We start from the raw sequence: 17,596 nt of genomic DNA, 5'->3' as shown, positions 1-17,596 counted from the left end.
TCATATTATTATTATAACCAGCGCATTTGTTTTCAATTTCGTCTATATATATACCGAGTACAACCATCGTGCGGCGCGCGGCGACAATACCTTACACATAACATAATAATATATTACTCTCATGGTCAGAGTCAATAAAGTTTATGTAGGACACGACCCGCGCGCGTATTCGATTAGACCATTGAAACCACTCGAATGTGCTTTGCTGCAGAACACTTAACGACCGTGTGTGTGACGAAATTCAATCAATTCGGACCTTTTTTCTTCTCTCCGTCTCTCCTGCGCAAACTCTCGCCACCCTGGTCGTCACCTCCGCACCCCTTTCAAGACGTTCAGCTCTCGTGTGCGTGTGCGGATTGATAAGAAACCAATGGGCCGAATTAAGAAAAAAAAAGTATTATTATTTCTAAACACTCTCAAAGTGGCTAGGTGATTTATCTTGTATTTATCTTCTACTCTTAGATTTATAGATTGTATCACAATCTCTATTTTTTTTCCTCCGAACATTCAGTAAAAACGCATGCCCCGAGTATTTTGTTACGAAACAGAAATAAAAAGTCCAAAGATTGCATCGACGTTTCGGTGAAATAATATCACTTACTACATCCATTAACTATAGGGAACAAAAGAACGCATATATGAACGAAACGGTATAATATTATTATTGTTGTTCGCGAGTTTCGTTATTTGCATACATCAATATAATAATATATATACACACACTATAATACAATTAGCTTATACTTGAAGCAACTAATATAGAACACACAAAGTCATAATAGGAGCTGAACACGTACAGTTGTTATAGTTAGCTTTATTTAAATTAACGAAATTTGATATAAAGTTAATTATGAAAGTTGTTTGATACATTAAGTGGATTCCACAAATATAACTTATTGACTTAATAATATTAAGAGGACTTGGTGGTTTAATCAGATTCCGTTTCACGCATGTGTAGGTATGTGGGGCACGGCGTGCAAGGTACCAGCTATTACCTACTAAATACGTCTATACCAGCTGTATTGTAAAATGACATATGATATTTCAAATATTTTGGTATTGTGCGTTATGTATGGAAGATTAATATTGCATACGTAGGTATACGGGAAGATAATAATATTGACAGTAAAGCGTATGTATAAATAATATAATGTATAATATAATAATATAAAGATTATAATATAAATCACTCAATATATTGAAATTAATTAACTGTTTTTTTTTTAATTTTTTTTTTTTTAATTTACCAATTGGAAAATTGTAAATATAAATAGAATATAAATACAGATCTACCTACCATTAATACATTTTTCTTTATTAATTTAATTTATAATTACACTTATATTTGCTAGTGAAACTACTATCAACTTTTTGTTTTCCAAATTATTAGATACCATAATTAATATCAATTAAAGAACTAAATTTTTGAATCTGTAGTTGTTCGTATTTATAAGTATTTCTATTTAAACATTGTTTGTAAGAGGAATGAAGTTACAATGGTCACCCTGACATTTTGTAGTGTATTAATCCCTCCCTTTAACTAAGCTTTAAATGCATAATAATAAAAACAACTATTCGTTCAATATTCAATATTTATACATCAACAGTTTTATAAGACTAATTTGCATAAGCTAGATTTTATAATTATAAATACTGGGAGTCTTTTAAAAATCTAAAGTTTATAGTGGTATTACCAAGGATGAAAAATAAGGCATAATTGTTAGAATGTATCTACGTTTTACCTGTTCACTCCATTAAGAATTAATTATATATTGACATAGTTTATGACGAAGAATATAATATGTTACATTGTTACTTATAATTAGCTGATCTGAAATTTAATGGTTTATAAATATGACTATTTAGTAAATCATTAAATTTACAACTTCTTATATTTAGTGTTTGTCAAAATTGTATAAAATATCGTGTGTTTGAAATAACTTAATATTTTGTACGTATTTCGATTGGCATAAAAATAGATATTAATTTTTTTATGTTCTTACCATAATGTATCACAAGTATGCGTTAGGGTTAAATATCGGGCGCCAAGGCTGTGGAAAATCCTGAGCACTGCTAGTGAATTTCCCAGCGAATGACCACCCTCGACGCCAATTAGACTAGCAATTTTTCTGATTTTGTGTGCCTCTCGTATTCCTGAAAAAGCGATTTAAGTAAATGCAATTTGAAAAAGATATATTATAATATATTTATGATTTATGTCATACCTTTTACCGATGTTACAAGCTGTAAATCACTGGAATAGGTTTCGGCCAACCTCCTAATGACGTCGATTTGTTCCATTGTAGTTTGGACAGCATCCAGGTGCTTTCTGCCACAAGGTACATAGGCTGACCAAAACTGTCAACAACGTACGTACATAAGACATTAAAAAAGCATAATTTCATGTAGGTACTTAATCATTGATAAACACTAATAACTACCTTTAAGGCGTTATGGCAGTTTATTATAGGTACATTATTACAGATAATAAATTAAAGATTATCATTTTAGATTTTTAATGGCAGTTAAGTTATTTTTTTCTGATAGAAATAACAATTTTCATATTTCTACGTCATATAAATTAGATTTTTGTTATGATTAGGTCTTCAATTTGTATTATTAATATTTGATTGGTGTGTTCTTATTATTTTTTTTTACGATTATGTGATTTGTTAAAAAAGATAGAACATGACTTCAATAAACTTAGATTGAAATTTATAATTATAAGCAAATACTTCCATGCATTTTTAATATTTTGTTCAAGTTCTAAAAATTACAAATAGTAAGTTTCTTTCAGCTCTATAGGCACATAATCTCATATTTTATAGTTTTACTAAAATACTGAAAAAATTTCAAGGACGATATTGTGTTAATAGTTATTGGCTACTGAGTACTGTAATATATAAAGAAGTTACCGATTGTGTGAGTTTGTGATATATTTGAAAATTTGAAATAACATTAGTTAATTATGATAAATGATATAATGATATAATATATTAAATTATATCCACATAATAAGTAATATAAAAATACTTCAACATAGTATATTTTTTTACTTTAAAAAATAATGATTTTTATTAACCAACTTTATAATGCATACAGAATTTTTAGTGAGTTTGAAAACGTAGGTATATAATATTATTATGGTGCATTAATAACCAGTATTAAACACTTCCAAATTGTCAATCAACTTCAGTATTATCATTTATTTAACACGATGTGATGGGATTATGAGAGCTATGTATTTCATCGATTCCATTAAAATATCAATTTGACCAACAATATAGATAAATGTTAAATTGATTGACACATTATTATAGATATATGCATAATTCAACTAAAACACTGAGTAGTATATAAACTCGCACTATTAATAGATAGGTACATAATATAGGTATTATAATTAACAGATAGGCAATTAAATTCTAAAATATAATATAATAAATGCCTATGCATCCACATGCATAATAGTATATACATTTCGTATTTAATTTGCATAATAATAATTAAATAGTTAATAATATTATGCTATTATTAATAATAATAGAAAAGTACCAAGGTGTAATGAATACGAAATAGCCAATAGGAATATCAAACAATTTTGAAAATTAAATTAGCTTCCTGTTGTGCAGAAAAACATAATATCAATAATATTATTAACATCACTAATTTTTGTCAAATAAAACAAAAACAGAAATAATTTAATCACATGTGTAATTATTATAATACATATTTACCCTAGTAAAATATGATAATAATTAATAACTGGCCATGACGATAAAGGAAATGTGTCTCAATTCGTAACATTGTTTGGTTCATAGGAGATATCAACTACTGCAGGTAAACTTTAAGAAGTGAAAATAATTCCTTCATCTAATAAGAATGATAAGAAAATAATATTTGGCGATCCTTTTTAGTCGTTTGTTTTTTGTTTTAGTGGTTCTTGTAGTAGTGTCCTACCGGTATAATTTGTTCAAAGCACTGAACAAGGATTACAAAAACCATATTGTGCTAAAACATTATAATTTCCCTGAATACTTTAACGAATAAAACAAGTTAATTAAGTTTAGTATATTTATTAATAAATAAATAAATTATAAAAGTCAGCATGTAATTAAGACCTACCTACACAAGATAAGAGAAATTTAAATTTAATTTCAGGAAAAAAAAATACTAGCGTCCATATTATACATATTTTTTAGCTGAATAATTGATTTTCCTTAAATTAATAATAAAAAGGTTTTATTTAATTTCTAATTCTTTATATTGAGCAGTAAATAAAAGGTACGTGTTATAACGTAATAAATGTCTTTAAAGATATCAATTGTAAGGAACTCCGAAAAAACCTAATAATACTTATTTTAAATTTGTATTCGTCTAAAAGACGAATATAATTATTGTCACTGAACCTTAGCAGTTTAGTTAACGATTAACTTTAGTAAAAGTAGAGAAATTATTGTCGATATATTTTCTTAAATAAATAAGTATAAGTAAGTAAATTCATCCAAGAGGATTGAAAACCGATGAATATTTACGAATATCGCGTAAGTTATTCGTCCTATAAATTATTTGATAACATTTAAATCTCTGAAAAGCAAATAGTCGTTAATATAGATAAGTTTTGCCATTATAATATTATGCACACTGGACAATATTATAGTTAAATTATTGTACCATTATTATAGCGTTTTCTATAAACCTATTAAAAAAATAAATTGTAAGAAATTGATAACCAACCATCCATACAAATCTAAAATGATAATAATAATGATTAAAAATCACTATCGTTGATGTGATTTTAATTTTGAAAATTTCACGTTAAAAATTTATGAATCAGACTTCTGAAAAAATTAGATTAGTTATGCTTAAGTAATGCGTGTATTATAGCTGAAGTTTGGTTGAAAATATAAAAGCGTATGTGCTTTAAATGTGTAAGTACTAAATTATACTATGTAAATCATAACAATTTATTGTGAAATTTTGGCAAATTATTGGCAAAATAATAGGTCTGAAGTAAAAAGTCTGTGCGTCTTAAATAAATTATAATGATGTTTTGTCCTAATGAAGAGTTATTAAGTTTGTATTTGCTAAAGAACAATATTTACATTAATATTAAGAGGATATCAGCGCACTGTTTGTTTTCTCTCTCTGACTCTCATGCAACATAGACAAAATGCATTTACGCAGAATCATTTTTTTTTTTATGTTTTGGAGTTATTTTAGTTTTTATTATTTTTATTTTGAAAGCCGAATAATAATAAAATATAATACTGATATGTCAAACCTTCGAAAATATTATCCTCTATAATTTTAGTAAAAGGCGATAACTCTAAGATTTGCTCTAAGATTATTCAAAATTCAAAAATCATAAAAACGATTTTAGGTGAAAGTGTTCATCTATGTTGTTCGTGGGTCTGAGGGAGAAAACAAATATTGTACTGACAGGTCCTCGATTAAAGTATTTTATAAAATTTGTATAATCAATCTGAATAGGAAGGAAGTATATTATTTTCATTTCTATCAATATTAAACGGTCTAAAACCATACTATAGCTAGATAATGAATGACATTTGCAAATAGCAATTAATATTTACATAGCTAAGCTACCTATCGCATTAATCAATAAGGTCGATTATAAATTATTGAACCGGCATATTAAAATATATTTTTCTTGGGTATTTTAAATAAAACAGAATTTTTAATAATCCAAAACAAACAAATTTTTTTTTGTTTTCTTTGCATTTTTAATAATAACTCACAAAATGGCTGGAAAATAAAACTGATTATTATTAAAATAAAATATAGTTTGTTCAGTTTGAATAAAAATATAGAGTTGCTCAGTAATAAATGAAACTGATGTGGAATGGATTCAGATTAAAATTACTGAAATCATCTTATAAAAATAGTGTACAGCGTATGCGGTTATTGAGAAAAATATATTCTACAACATTATGATGTTGAATTATGTTATTTGACCTATTTAAATTAGGTACCTACATTGGCTTTCATAAACAAAATCGTAAACATATTATGAAATCGTCGTTGCAAATCTAACCAAACTTTTACCGAACGAAAATCTCAAACCATTCGGTAGGTATGCTTAAAAAATACAGTGCACGCATTTATGTTTATACATAAATTATATATTATGTACTCTGCAGTCCAAATGTCGAGAACGTCAATAATATTTTGTTGAAAGTTAAGCAATTAAAACACATTACTTACCTATCATCCACAACAAGGTTATGCGATGGTTAATTTATTTTTAATACATTTAAATTTTCCATAAATGTAATAGCCAATAGGAATATTGTAACTTGAACAAATTCTAAGTAGGTACTACTACTATACCTACTTTTTACGTATAAGTTAAAAAGTTAAAATCGATGACATGTGTTACACACAACTTTTGGAACACGTTTAACCTAACTTCAGCAACGTTAAAGAAAATATACATAATTGTATAATCAATAACTTTCTTGTTCCGTTTTGCATTAGTAAGCAGAACTTGTAATTAATATATTATATATAAGATACCAATTAAATTGAAAAAATTATTGGATTTTTGTATGAATGCTTATAAAAGTTCAGACTACAGACTGTAATATATTATGTATACCTAATACTTATGTTTATTAGACATTAAATATTAAATATACTTAAGAAATGTACGACATATATGTGTGTCGTACTGCCGTATGTTAAAATAGGTATACGGTTAGGTTAGGTTAGGTATATGGTTATAACCAACAACTAAATGTACATAATAATAAATAATTTAGGAATTCTAATAAAAGGATGTGTGTACCTATCATAACTCATAAGGAAGATAAAAAATATTTTTAAAGAAATATAAAATATAATGATAAATTGTATTTAAATATTTTTGCAGGTAAAATATTATCCAATATCAAATCTATCTAATTATTTTTATACCATAGAATATTTTTCGGTCTACTGGTTTAACAGGGATTTCATGGAGCCGAAAATATTATGCGATATTTTTACATTTTGAATATGATTTGTGATTTTAAAATCGAATTAAAATATTAGTGATTTGATACAGACCTTTGAAAAAAAGGTTTTTTTAAATTTAAACTTATTTCATTATTTTAGATATGGTATACGTAACCACTTAGTAGTAAGTGGTAACACAGTAAGAACAGATAGGTATTACTTTAAATTTCGATAGTTATTTTTTATAAAACGATGATTTAAAACAAACAAGTGGATCTTACTTAGTGTAAGTAATAAATATGATATGATTTTTAAATAAATTGAACTGACTATCATGTAGTTAGAAAATTATATGTAGTATTACAAAAAAAAAAAAAATTAAGTAACATTATTTTGTCATTTTGCTTAAAGTAATTAAAATAATAATTAATTACATTGTTGGTTTCAAATAGAATTGTGTTGGTATTGTAAGTGCCTAATATTCAGTTAAGTAAAAATAATTTATACCATCATGTTATAATATATTTATTGTTTAGAGAGTATTAAACTAAAGCTGTAACTATATTATAATTTGTGTCGAGAACTTAGTTGCTAATATAATTATAATTACATTTTTTTCTAACTAGAACCGTATTCAAAGAATTAAAATCGAGTTTTTTTTTAGAAAATGTAAAATGCACAGAGTATTACTTGTATTGCCAAATTAACAATGTAGATAGTATGTATTATGTATAAGTGTTATATGGTATAATATACTATAGAGGTAGATATCAAGACGTATATTATTAATTATTATACTTTAAGACGATTAGCATTAATACATTTAAAATTTATCAGGTTTTATTATTATTATTATTATTATTTTTTTTTTAAATTACTATTAAACAACGTTATTCTTTTAAAAAAATAATATATATAGTATTATACTGTTTGTTGTTTTATTAATGAGTTAGAGAATAAGAAAGAACAGTTATTTAATTAAAGAGTATTATAATTTACGGGGGAATGAAATTTTTGATAAAACAAAAAAAAACTACAAAATTATACAAAAAAAGAAAACACAATTAAATATTTCTGTCATAAATTACAAACGCAAGTTAATTCATTTATACCTACATTAGGATCCCAAGTATTTTTAAACTGGTTTTAATAACTGTAAAAATAATAACTGAATATTGCAACTGCAAAACAATTAGGTAATACAACTTATGTACTTTATAAAAATTACATTTACTTGAAAAACTAATCATTTTATGTGTCACATTATAATTTAACACCTTGAAGAATTAGCAAGCTGTAACTTTTTTTAATTTAAAATTACATTTTTTACTCAGATGTAGAAATAATTTCCTATAATATGTATAATATGTTTATTGTGTACAAATTAAAAGCCATGTTTTAAATATATAATAATATTAATTTTTGAGTTCATAATATAATAGTTATAATGTTATATCACTGCTGTACTTGATAGTCTCAAAATAATATTACAATTTGAGGGTTTAAAAGGGTATTTGTCTCAACGTCTAATTCCACAATTGATTTCCAAATTTTTTAACATTGAAGTTTTTAATTATGAAGAATTATATGGCATTAATAATATAAACAAAATAGTTTAAAAAAAAAATGTAGAATCTAAATTAAATAAATAATACCAAGTAACTTGGTTGCCTATAATAATTTCTGTTCATATGCGCAGTATATTAATAAATGAAAGCAAAATTCCCTTTCTTTTATTAGGTATGTAGAACAAAAAGTCAAAATGAAAACTTTTATACTTCTTATTTTTTTAAGGGGGTTTCCATATAAATTAATTTTATTATTATCATTCCTCCCGTGTATGACAATGTTTTAAAAAAACACACATAATATATATCTCGTTTTAGTATATTCCAAAAATTGAGAAAAATGAATAACTTTTCAAAAACGTTTTCTTAGAGAAGGTTTTTTCCCTCGTAAATATTATATGAGATTGAAAACAAAGTATCTCGACATTTGAGTGCCATAAGCGTTGACCACCCCTGATGTAAATATTAAATTTTAATACATTGTACTCAATTCCACACAATAGGCAAATTTCTATTAGAATGTATTCTACTGACCTCTAGGCACAAAACTACAGAAGTGAATTTTAATACCCTATAAAGATCAACGAAAAGAGGTATTTTGGTATTTTATATGCATTATTTACAAGCCTACAGACAAATAACCATACTTATAGTATTATGTGTAGTTCATTATTTTATAAGAAAGTAAAGTATAAACTATATTATATAACCTATATGCAGTGGCGGCTCGAAGGAGGTATATTTAAATCACGTGATTCATAGAAATATTAATGGGTGGGTGGGTGAGTGGGTGGGTAGGTGTCCTGTAGTTGGGAAAGGTAGTTTGAAGAATTTTTAAAGTTGGTAATTCAATTAGAAATAAAAAATACCGTAGATTTTTAGGGTAGGTGGTGTAAAAATATTAAATGTGAGTCAAGAAAAAAAAAGTTCAAGCCGCCACTGCCTATATGTATAGAAACGTGGTATTATAGAACCAAGTTAAGAAATAAATATATAATATATGGTTATTGGTTATTAATTCGTATAATATTATTATATATTATATGAAATGTATATTGTTGTATATACAAAATAATAATATTTAATTTATATAACAATCCACCAAATTATGATGATCAAACAAAATTAATTTAATTATTCAAATAAATAATAAAATAATCTATGCAATATGCATATACATTATATATAGTGTCAAGTTTGGAATAATATTTATGTCACTATAAAATATATTTGTGGTACATTTTTACATCAATAGAAAAATCGGGGCCTTTAATCTACCTTTTTAAAGTGCTATTGAGTATTGAGTCCTAAAAACGGCCTAGTTTTTACAATTAAAATAATTGTAATATAACGCGTAGACAATTAGTGCATTTTGAAAGTTATTTTATAAATTCGAATTTAATGTAAAAAAAATTGACATCATTTACGTAAAAATATCTGTTTAGTTTTCCGTTATAAACAAAAGATTGTACAACTCAAAGTCATAATAAATAAGTTTTTTTTTTAATGATGAGTTTATACAATATTATGTTTATTTACGTCACCTTTAATATTCACTTCAAATAAGGAATTTACAGTAGAGTTATTTTTTTTCGTTTATTTTGCAAGTATTTTAAATAAATAATGGAGCATTTTTAATGGTACAAATGATTATTATTTTTGAAGTGGTATACATTTTTCTTTTATGGTGTTGATATGAATCAAATATTTTGTATTGACTTTAACCAATAAGTTGAACAAGTTGGAAAGGGCGTTGTAAGATGTTATAAGGGTTATGGATTAAACGATAGAAGTGGGCGAATATAATATATATATATTTTTATATTCCATAAGAAGCTTCAACTAAATATTCCTTAGCCTAAATAAATGTAATAAATTAAATTAAATATTAATATAAATTATAAATATAGTAACTACAACATGTTCGAAATATTTACAACCGTTGTCTTATCGTGTATGGAAAAAACATACAGAATGCTATAGTTATACTCTTCATTGAGGGTTTGATTTAGTGAAGGTGGGTTGTTTAGGATTTGGCAGGCTTTTACGTATTTGGGGCAGTTAATCACTGTAATATGCTCTACTATTGTTAGTATTACATTTCATGTATCACATATTGGTGCTGGTTCTTTACTGATAAGGTATACTATTAGTTAGTGTGGCCTATTCTTGGTTGAACGATGATTACTATCCCAGTTTTCTTTTAATATCAAAGGAATTGTTCAATTCCAAATTTCTGAGTTAGTTGGAGAGAAGTAAATACTTAGCCAATATTACTGCCGTTCTTACATAGTTTTTTTATGGGGTATAATTATTTAGTGTTTCAGATTAAGTTGTTGTATATTAAAGTTTTGTAGTAAGATGTGGTTACTGATAGATTAGTTGGCTGTAGAGTTTACATAATCATTTCCAAGTGTAGGTACATGTGAGGAGAATATTGGCTTATTGATTCTAAGTATACATTATTTTATGTATTGAACAAGCTCATTTTTTGGATATTAGATTGAAATCGATAAGAGGGCTGATTATGATGTTGCAGTTTTCCTATTTATTAGAATGTTCGAAAATTAAATGATTTTCAATACTTCGTAAATAGTGGAATTGTCTAATGTATATATACTATAAAAATTAGAAGTACGGTGACCGGAAAACATAATTTTCTTGGTCTGTAATACTATCGAAAATGCCACGCCATTTGAGACATTAGTTCATATTATATTATATTATAATAATTCTTTATTGCGGAATAAATTCCAATTACAAATAATATTCTATGTTATACTATAATACTATAGTTTACTGTCTTAAAGAATGAAATATTAAATAGATGGCAATGGCAATATGAGAGGGTGGAAATCACAATATAACTACACAATATCTGTATAAATGTATAATGTATGTAAGGAGAGAAACCTCTATGAAATTGCATTCTACTAACATATAAAACAGAGGCGGGGGAAAAAATGTTTAAACATCACAGATTTTGTTGACACTTTAATAAATAATAACACATTTCATTCCGACGGTAGATTTCCATTGGAATGATATACAATGTGCCAACATATGTGCGTTTTAGAATTGATGTGAAAACTATAGGTACATGTGTTATTGCGCAGTGATCTTGGTTTGGTGGGTTTTAAAAATAATAATAATTCGTAACATAACTCCATTAAAACGAATTTTTGGAAATTGTGCGGATCATTAGGTGTATGGATTATATACTTGATACAGAGATGACGAGTCGAGAATGAAATCTAAAAATTATAAGAGCAAAAAAATCATCGTTTACAGCCAATATAAAAATGGTTTTAACGTTTAACACAATAGGCGAGCTCGATAATGGGTGGCTTGTAATGGGCGACACGTTCGGCGAGTTAATTTTTTTTCTGGGTGCAACACGCATGTAATCTTTATATTCCACTCGAGTTTGACGGAAAATATTAAAGTAAAGCCTTCCATCCGCAACGTTGATTTTTCGTATACAATATTATATGGTTTAAACTTACTTGAGCGCCAACCATGCCCTTTCTGAGCCGCGGTAAATCGGTTTGCGACCAATTACTCTTCGACCACGGTTCCACGGTCGTCAAATCCGCAGAGAAATTGAAATACATCAGCTGATTGTGTACGAACTTACGGATATTCCACGGCAGATCGTTGTGCCTATAAAACAAACGCACGTTGAATGATAATCGTGGGTGAAAATATTAGGTACCTAGGTATATTGTTTACACTAAGTGGGCGGTAAAAATATGTTTTATAAAAAACAGCACGCTTAAACGAAATGTTATGGTTAATGAACCACTGTAGTTGTAGTAGTAGGTATATTTTATAAAAATTAATATCCATATAACACCTATGTATATGATTTTTTTTACCAAACACTAAATGAGATAGGTATATTAGGTATGCATTTTTTTCGATACACGTTTAATGAAAACTATACTCTAACCACGTGTTGACCGCAAGATCGCAGTACATCGAGGGTTACACATCTTAAAACTATATTTAAAGACTTTCAGATCTAATAATAACTTTAAATAATATTATAACGTTGGGCTGTCGACGACAGATGGTAGAAAGTACATCAAATGTTGTGTTCTCAAAGCAGTCCATACTCCAGAATCGATCACGTGCATATCGAGTTAATCGCAACTTGCAAGTCAATTGACAAATTAATTAAATATTTCTGATAATGATTATTTTTTTAAGCAAACTGTCTAGGTCATATATGACTATTGGACGCGTAACATTACATTACAAATTAATTTATATATCACACAATTTATCACTTAGTTTATGATAATAACAAATAGAGAAAAACAATAAATCTAAATATTATTTATTGGATATAATTTACAATTTATTTATAAGGTAAGTTTCTGATCTTTATTGACTTTATTTCTATGAATTTCGAGCAGATTAATTATTATACCATCTGCATACTTTATTATTTCATAAATCTCAACTATGTAGGTTAAACCGTTTTACCGTCTTTGGTCTGATTCCCGTAAACTATAACTATGGTACCCATATAACCGATGTATAATATTTATAATCATGGTTAATTCGTTTATTATGGGTTTTGAAATTATTGAAGTAAAGGTAAAAGCGAACTAGGTACTTGTTCTAGCTACATAATGGACAGTCGCTTAAATGAAAAACATACCTGACAAAAAATAGTATTTCATGTTATTATATTTATATACTAGGTACTAAACTGAATACAAATATAATTTCCAGAGTTCAAAGGAAACACGCTGAAACAGGCTTTAGACAGGGTCGTACAATTTGTGAATAATAAAAGACAAGTAGCGTTTGCGTAAGAAAAAAAAACACTACTGGTAAATATAAATCTCTTTATAATAATATTTTTTTCAGACCACCTGACTGCTCCTATTATGTAGTGTTATTTCAGATATTTTAAAGTTATATAATATATATATAAAAAAAAAAAATAATCTTGAAAATATCTTAAGTCACTTGCGCGTAAGTGTTAAAACATCTTTGAAAACTATATCTGATATTTATATATTATATAGGTACACGAATAATAATTTTTCATAACAAATATATTATGTACATATACATACTTGTTTTAAACTCTTGTTTTCAAATATCGGTCTAAATAATCATAAAACAATGATACCCTATTAATACAAAATTCAAATGCAATTATTACACGATTATAATACTACCAACAGCAAAGTTAATTTACACAAACTTGTAAACTATAACATATTTTATAATTTAATATAGAGTACTTTTTCGTTATATGCATTTATAATATGTTATAATATGTAAGTATAGAGACACGACAATATTATACATTTCAGTATCTATCTCTCATTTATGTAATAATAATTGTTATTCGCTGGCTTAAACAGGTATAGGTAAATATATAAGTACATAATAATGTTCATTGAATTGGTTTTTAATTTTTTCGTATAAAAAAAAATTCTCGTACAGTTAAAAAAAAGAAAGTATTATTTTAAATTAGTACGTTAAAATGAAAATATTTAAAAACGGCGGCTTAAACAATTACAATAATTATATTATGTATTGTATATACTTACTAATTACTATTTATTTGATAAAGTAAATTGCATAGTTCAATATTTGTTATTATAGCAAAAAATAAAAATAAAAATAAAAATAAAAATAAAATCACACAAATATTTATTTACTTTTTATATTTTATTACATGTTTCCATGCATGTTATCCCTATTCCCTACCCTCACATTGTTAAGTATCTTGGATTAAATATTGACTTTGGCTCATTATATATGAACTCAAAGACTAGCTCTAAATAATCGCCTACGCATGTTCAAAACTCTATTAAGCAATAATAACGCCTCCACGTGAATCAAATTTTTTATGGTACCCACAAAGCTTAAATAAAACCAATACATACACACGGACTGCGGATAAGGGGTTATTAAAAAAAAAAATCAAATATTAATTAATTTAAAAACATTGTCCTAAGTAATTAAACATCCAATGTCTCAAATTATACCTTACAAATTACAATATACTAATTTAAAACTAAAGATAATAAACGTTTAAGCCAGATGTTTTTATAAAAGATTTCACAACCATTTAGGTAACTTAATACTTATACGAATTATATAATCACACATTTGACTTCTTCCACAATACCAGGTTACCTTGTCTAAATCTTTCAAGACGCTTAAAGCGTAAGTGCTGTCCTGTTCTAAAATAGGACGTACCTACCTACCAAAAAAATTTATAAATATCAGTGATTTTGCTATAATTTAAAGTGTTTAGAATTTGGATAGACGCATTTATTATTATTTACCTTAAAACGTTAAACGCTTTACTAGAAATCATTGGCCATTGTAGTGTGTAGGCTCGGACTAAGGACTAAGTTTACTAAAGTAATCTGAAACCAAGATCAATCACATCATCAGTAACGGAAAGAATATTTCAATTAGAAATATTATAATCCCACAGTATAGAGAAAACTAGATCTAGTATAGGTTATGACATGGCGTTTAGAAACATTGATTTTAAGACCTATTGTTACACACCAGTCAGCAAAACAATCAAGGCCATTTTGCTGACTTCAAACAATCCTCAGCTGAATTTATTTCCTTAAACAGATTCATGTCAGAAGGAAACGAAACAAAGTAGTTTACAAGAAGGCAAGGCTACATCGCGTACACTGTTGACAAGTAATAAAAACAAAATCGGCGATGTACAACATTTTAAAAATATTCTGATTGATTAAGTTTTTTTTAAGTTGGAAATACGCCTTACAAACGTACAAATCATTCATTAATAATTTTAATTTTACCTATAATTGCTCACTGGAGTGTAGTCAATTTTATGTAAGTAAGTATGGAAAAGAGGAAAAACCAAATTAATATTAAACAGGAAATAGCTTGCATATTCTAAAGACTAAAACATATTTAGGTGGTAAAAATGTAGATAATATTCGAGTGCAATTTATTTACGTATGTATTATTTCGTTTAAACATATTGAATGGATGTTTAAATTTGTTTAAACTATATTATATGTATAATATAATATATAAATATAATTATTATACATTGTATATCACTATATATCAGTGTGGCAGTATATTATGTTATGGGACATAGAATATTATATAGTGGCTTATAAATATAATTCAAAATATATTCACGATATAAAACATATAATTATGAAAAATCTGAGAAATTAAATTTTTATATTGGGGATACCGTATACCTATGATAAAATATTTACCTAACTATTAATCAATATTAATTGGGTGACCTGCTGGGCTATTTAACACGATCTAGGAGAGAATAAAAGATACTATCAAAATCTGCCACGAAGATAGAATTTAAATAGTTGTCATCTACATGATTGAAAGAAACCATAATAAAAGTATTACAGTACTTAATCATATATAATTAACTTAATTGCTGTATTTATATTATATTAGTTATACCCAATCATATACATATTGGCTATTTGTATTGTACCATAAATGTCATGGCTATGACTGATTATTTTGAAGATTCTATTGTACATTTTACACTCGGATACTGCAGATAGCATAAGGTGAATAGAAAATTTGAACAATCGATAATTTCGAGTTGCTGAAAGACATAAGTGTAATGAAACTTTGAAGGAGATTTTTCTTCGAAAATGGTATCGATAATTTTAAACTATCAAGGCTTGTGAGTCAATATTGTTTACAGTTATTATGCAATAAATAGGTATTATATATTGTTATCAAAGTTATTATATTATTATAATGCCATATTTTTGGCATAAATCAGTTCAGCCTACCGCCCTACCCATTTACTTCTAGTAATATAAATAAACGATGAAATATCTTTAGAAATATATGCTGACACGCAGTTTCCTCTCAGAATCATTTTTCGTATGCAAAAAAAATCTTATACCTATTTGAGTATACATAATAGATTAGTTACGAATAATGGTTTTATGTATTTTTTAATTTTCCATTATTGTGTATTATTTTGTCGTGATTTTTAATTTTTATATTATAGACAAAGGAAAAATGTATAACTAGTAAAAAAAAATTATTTTAAAAATGCGTTATGTAATTTGGTATTTTGGTATTTTAATAGTAGACAGTTGGGGTAACTATATATACAATAAACACGGCTCTCAATTATCTTTGATGTACCTATAGATTATCCCATACAATAAGTTAATCTGTTTCACACCAATAATTTTGGGATGTAATAAAAAGTATAAATAAGATACATGACAAAATATCATTCATTTCAAATTTAATGGGATAAAAATCAACAGTTTGAAATAGTCGATTGGTATTACAAAATGATTTGAATAGAGCAACTTGTGTGTTTATAATATTAATAGGTACATACTACATTGTAATGTTTTGCAATACAACATTTTCGGTAGAAGAAAAACATAGCACTCCAAATGGAATATCGAAACTTTAATCTGACCGATATATAACATTTTCTTGAATAACAAACGAATTTTCAAGAATTGTTTTATCGAAAATGTCTTGTCCGACTTAGGGTGGAATAAATCCCACAAAAAAATAAAAATAAAATAAAACCGCGACATTTCTATACAGTGTTGAGTGGGTACATGTCAGTCTTGTTTTGTTCCGAACCAGAATTTAGTTTTGTGAAAATTGGGTTTTCAACAGGACAATAGCCCAATTCAAAAATTGTCCGAGTTTACAGAGTGTGACATGAATTGTAGCCATACATCTAGTTGAAGTTTTTTTTCAATAAATAATAACGAATAAAATGTAACATATATATAATATTTAATAATGAACGTTTCGTAATTTTTGTTACGTGTAGCTAGGTATCTATTTCAAATAGGTACAATAACTGACAAAGCAATAATAATTTCATATATTAAATAGTGGTTTCACATAATGTTTTAAGTCTTTAATGCAAAATGACGTATCATTAAAATATTTATAAATATATTTTTTTAAATTATCCAACTAGTAACAATGTCTTTGATGTCCATCAATAGCTGTGTAGTAGGTATACTAAGCCATATAATTACATATTATACAATATTATAAAGTAGTATTAG

At 26.5% G+C, this 17,596-nt stretch overlaps 1 protein-coding gene across 1 annotated transcript in view; it reads right to left on the bottom strand.

The window, feature by feature from the left end:
* Positions 1-17,596, bottom strand: part of LOC100160151 (dipeptidase 1) — a 143,604-nt gene that overhangs the window by 10,049 nt on the left and 115,959 nt on the right. Inside the window, exons 4-6 of the mRNA XM_029487999.1 lie at positions 12,032-12,188; positions 2,226-2,358; positions 2,004-2,154 (exon numbers count right to left, since the gene is read on the bottom strand). Coding sequence (XP_029343859.1) covers positions 2,004-2,154; positions 2,226-2,358; positions 12,032-12,188 — 441 coding nt within the window. The remainder of the gene's footprint in view (positions 1-2,003; positions 2,155-2,225; positions 2,359-12,031; positions 12,189-17,596) is intronic.

This window comes from Acyrthosiphon pisum, chromosome A1 (genome assembly GCF_005508785.2).
Source record: "Acyrthosiphon pisum isolate AL4f chromosome A1, pea_aphid_22Mar2018_4r6ur, whole genome shotgun sequence".
NCBI lineage: Eukaryota > Metazoa > Arthropoda > Insecta > Hemiptera > Aphididae > Acyrthosiphon > Acyrthosiphon pisum.
The sequence above is the reverse complement of the archived record's forward strand: the minus strand, read 5'-3'. Positions and strand labels throughout refer to the sequence as shown.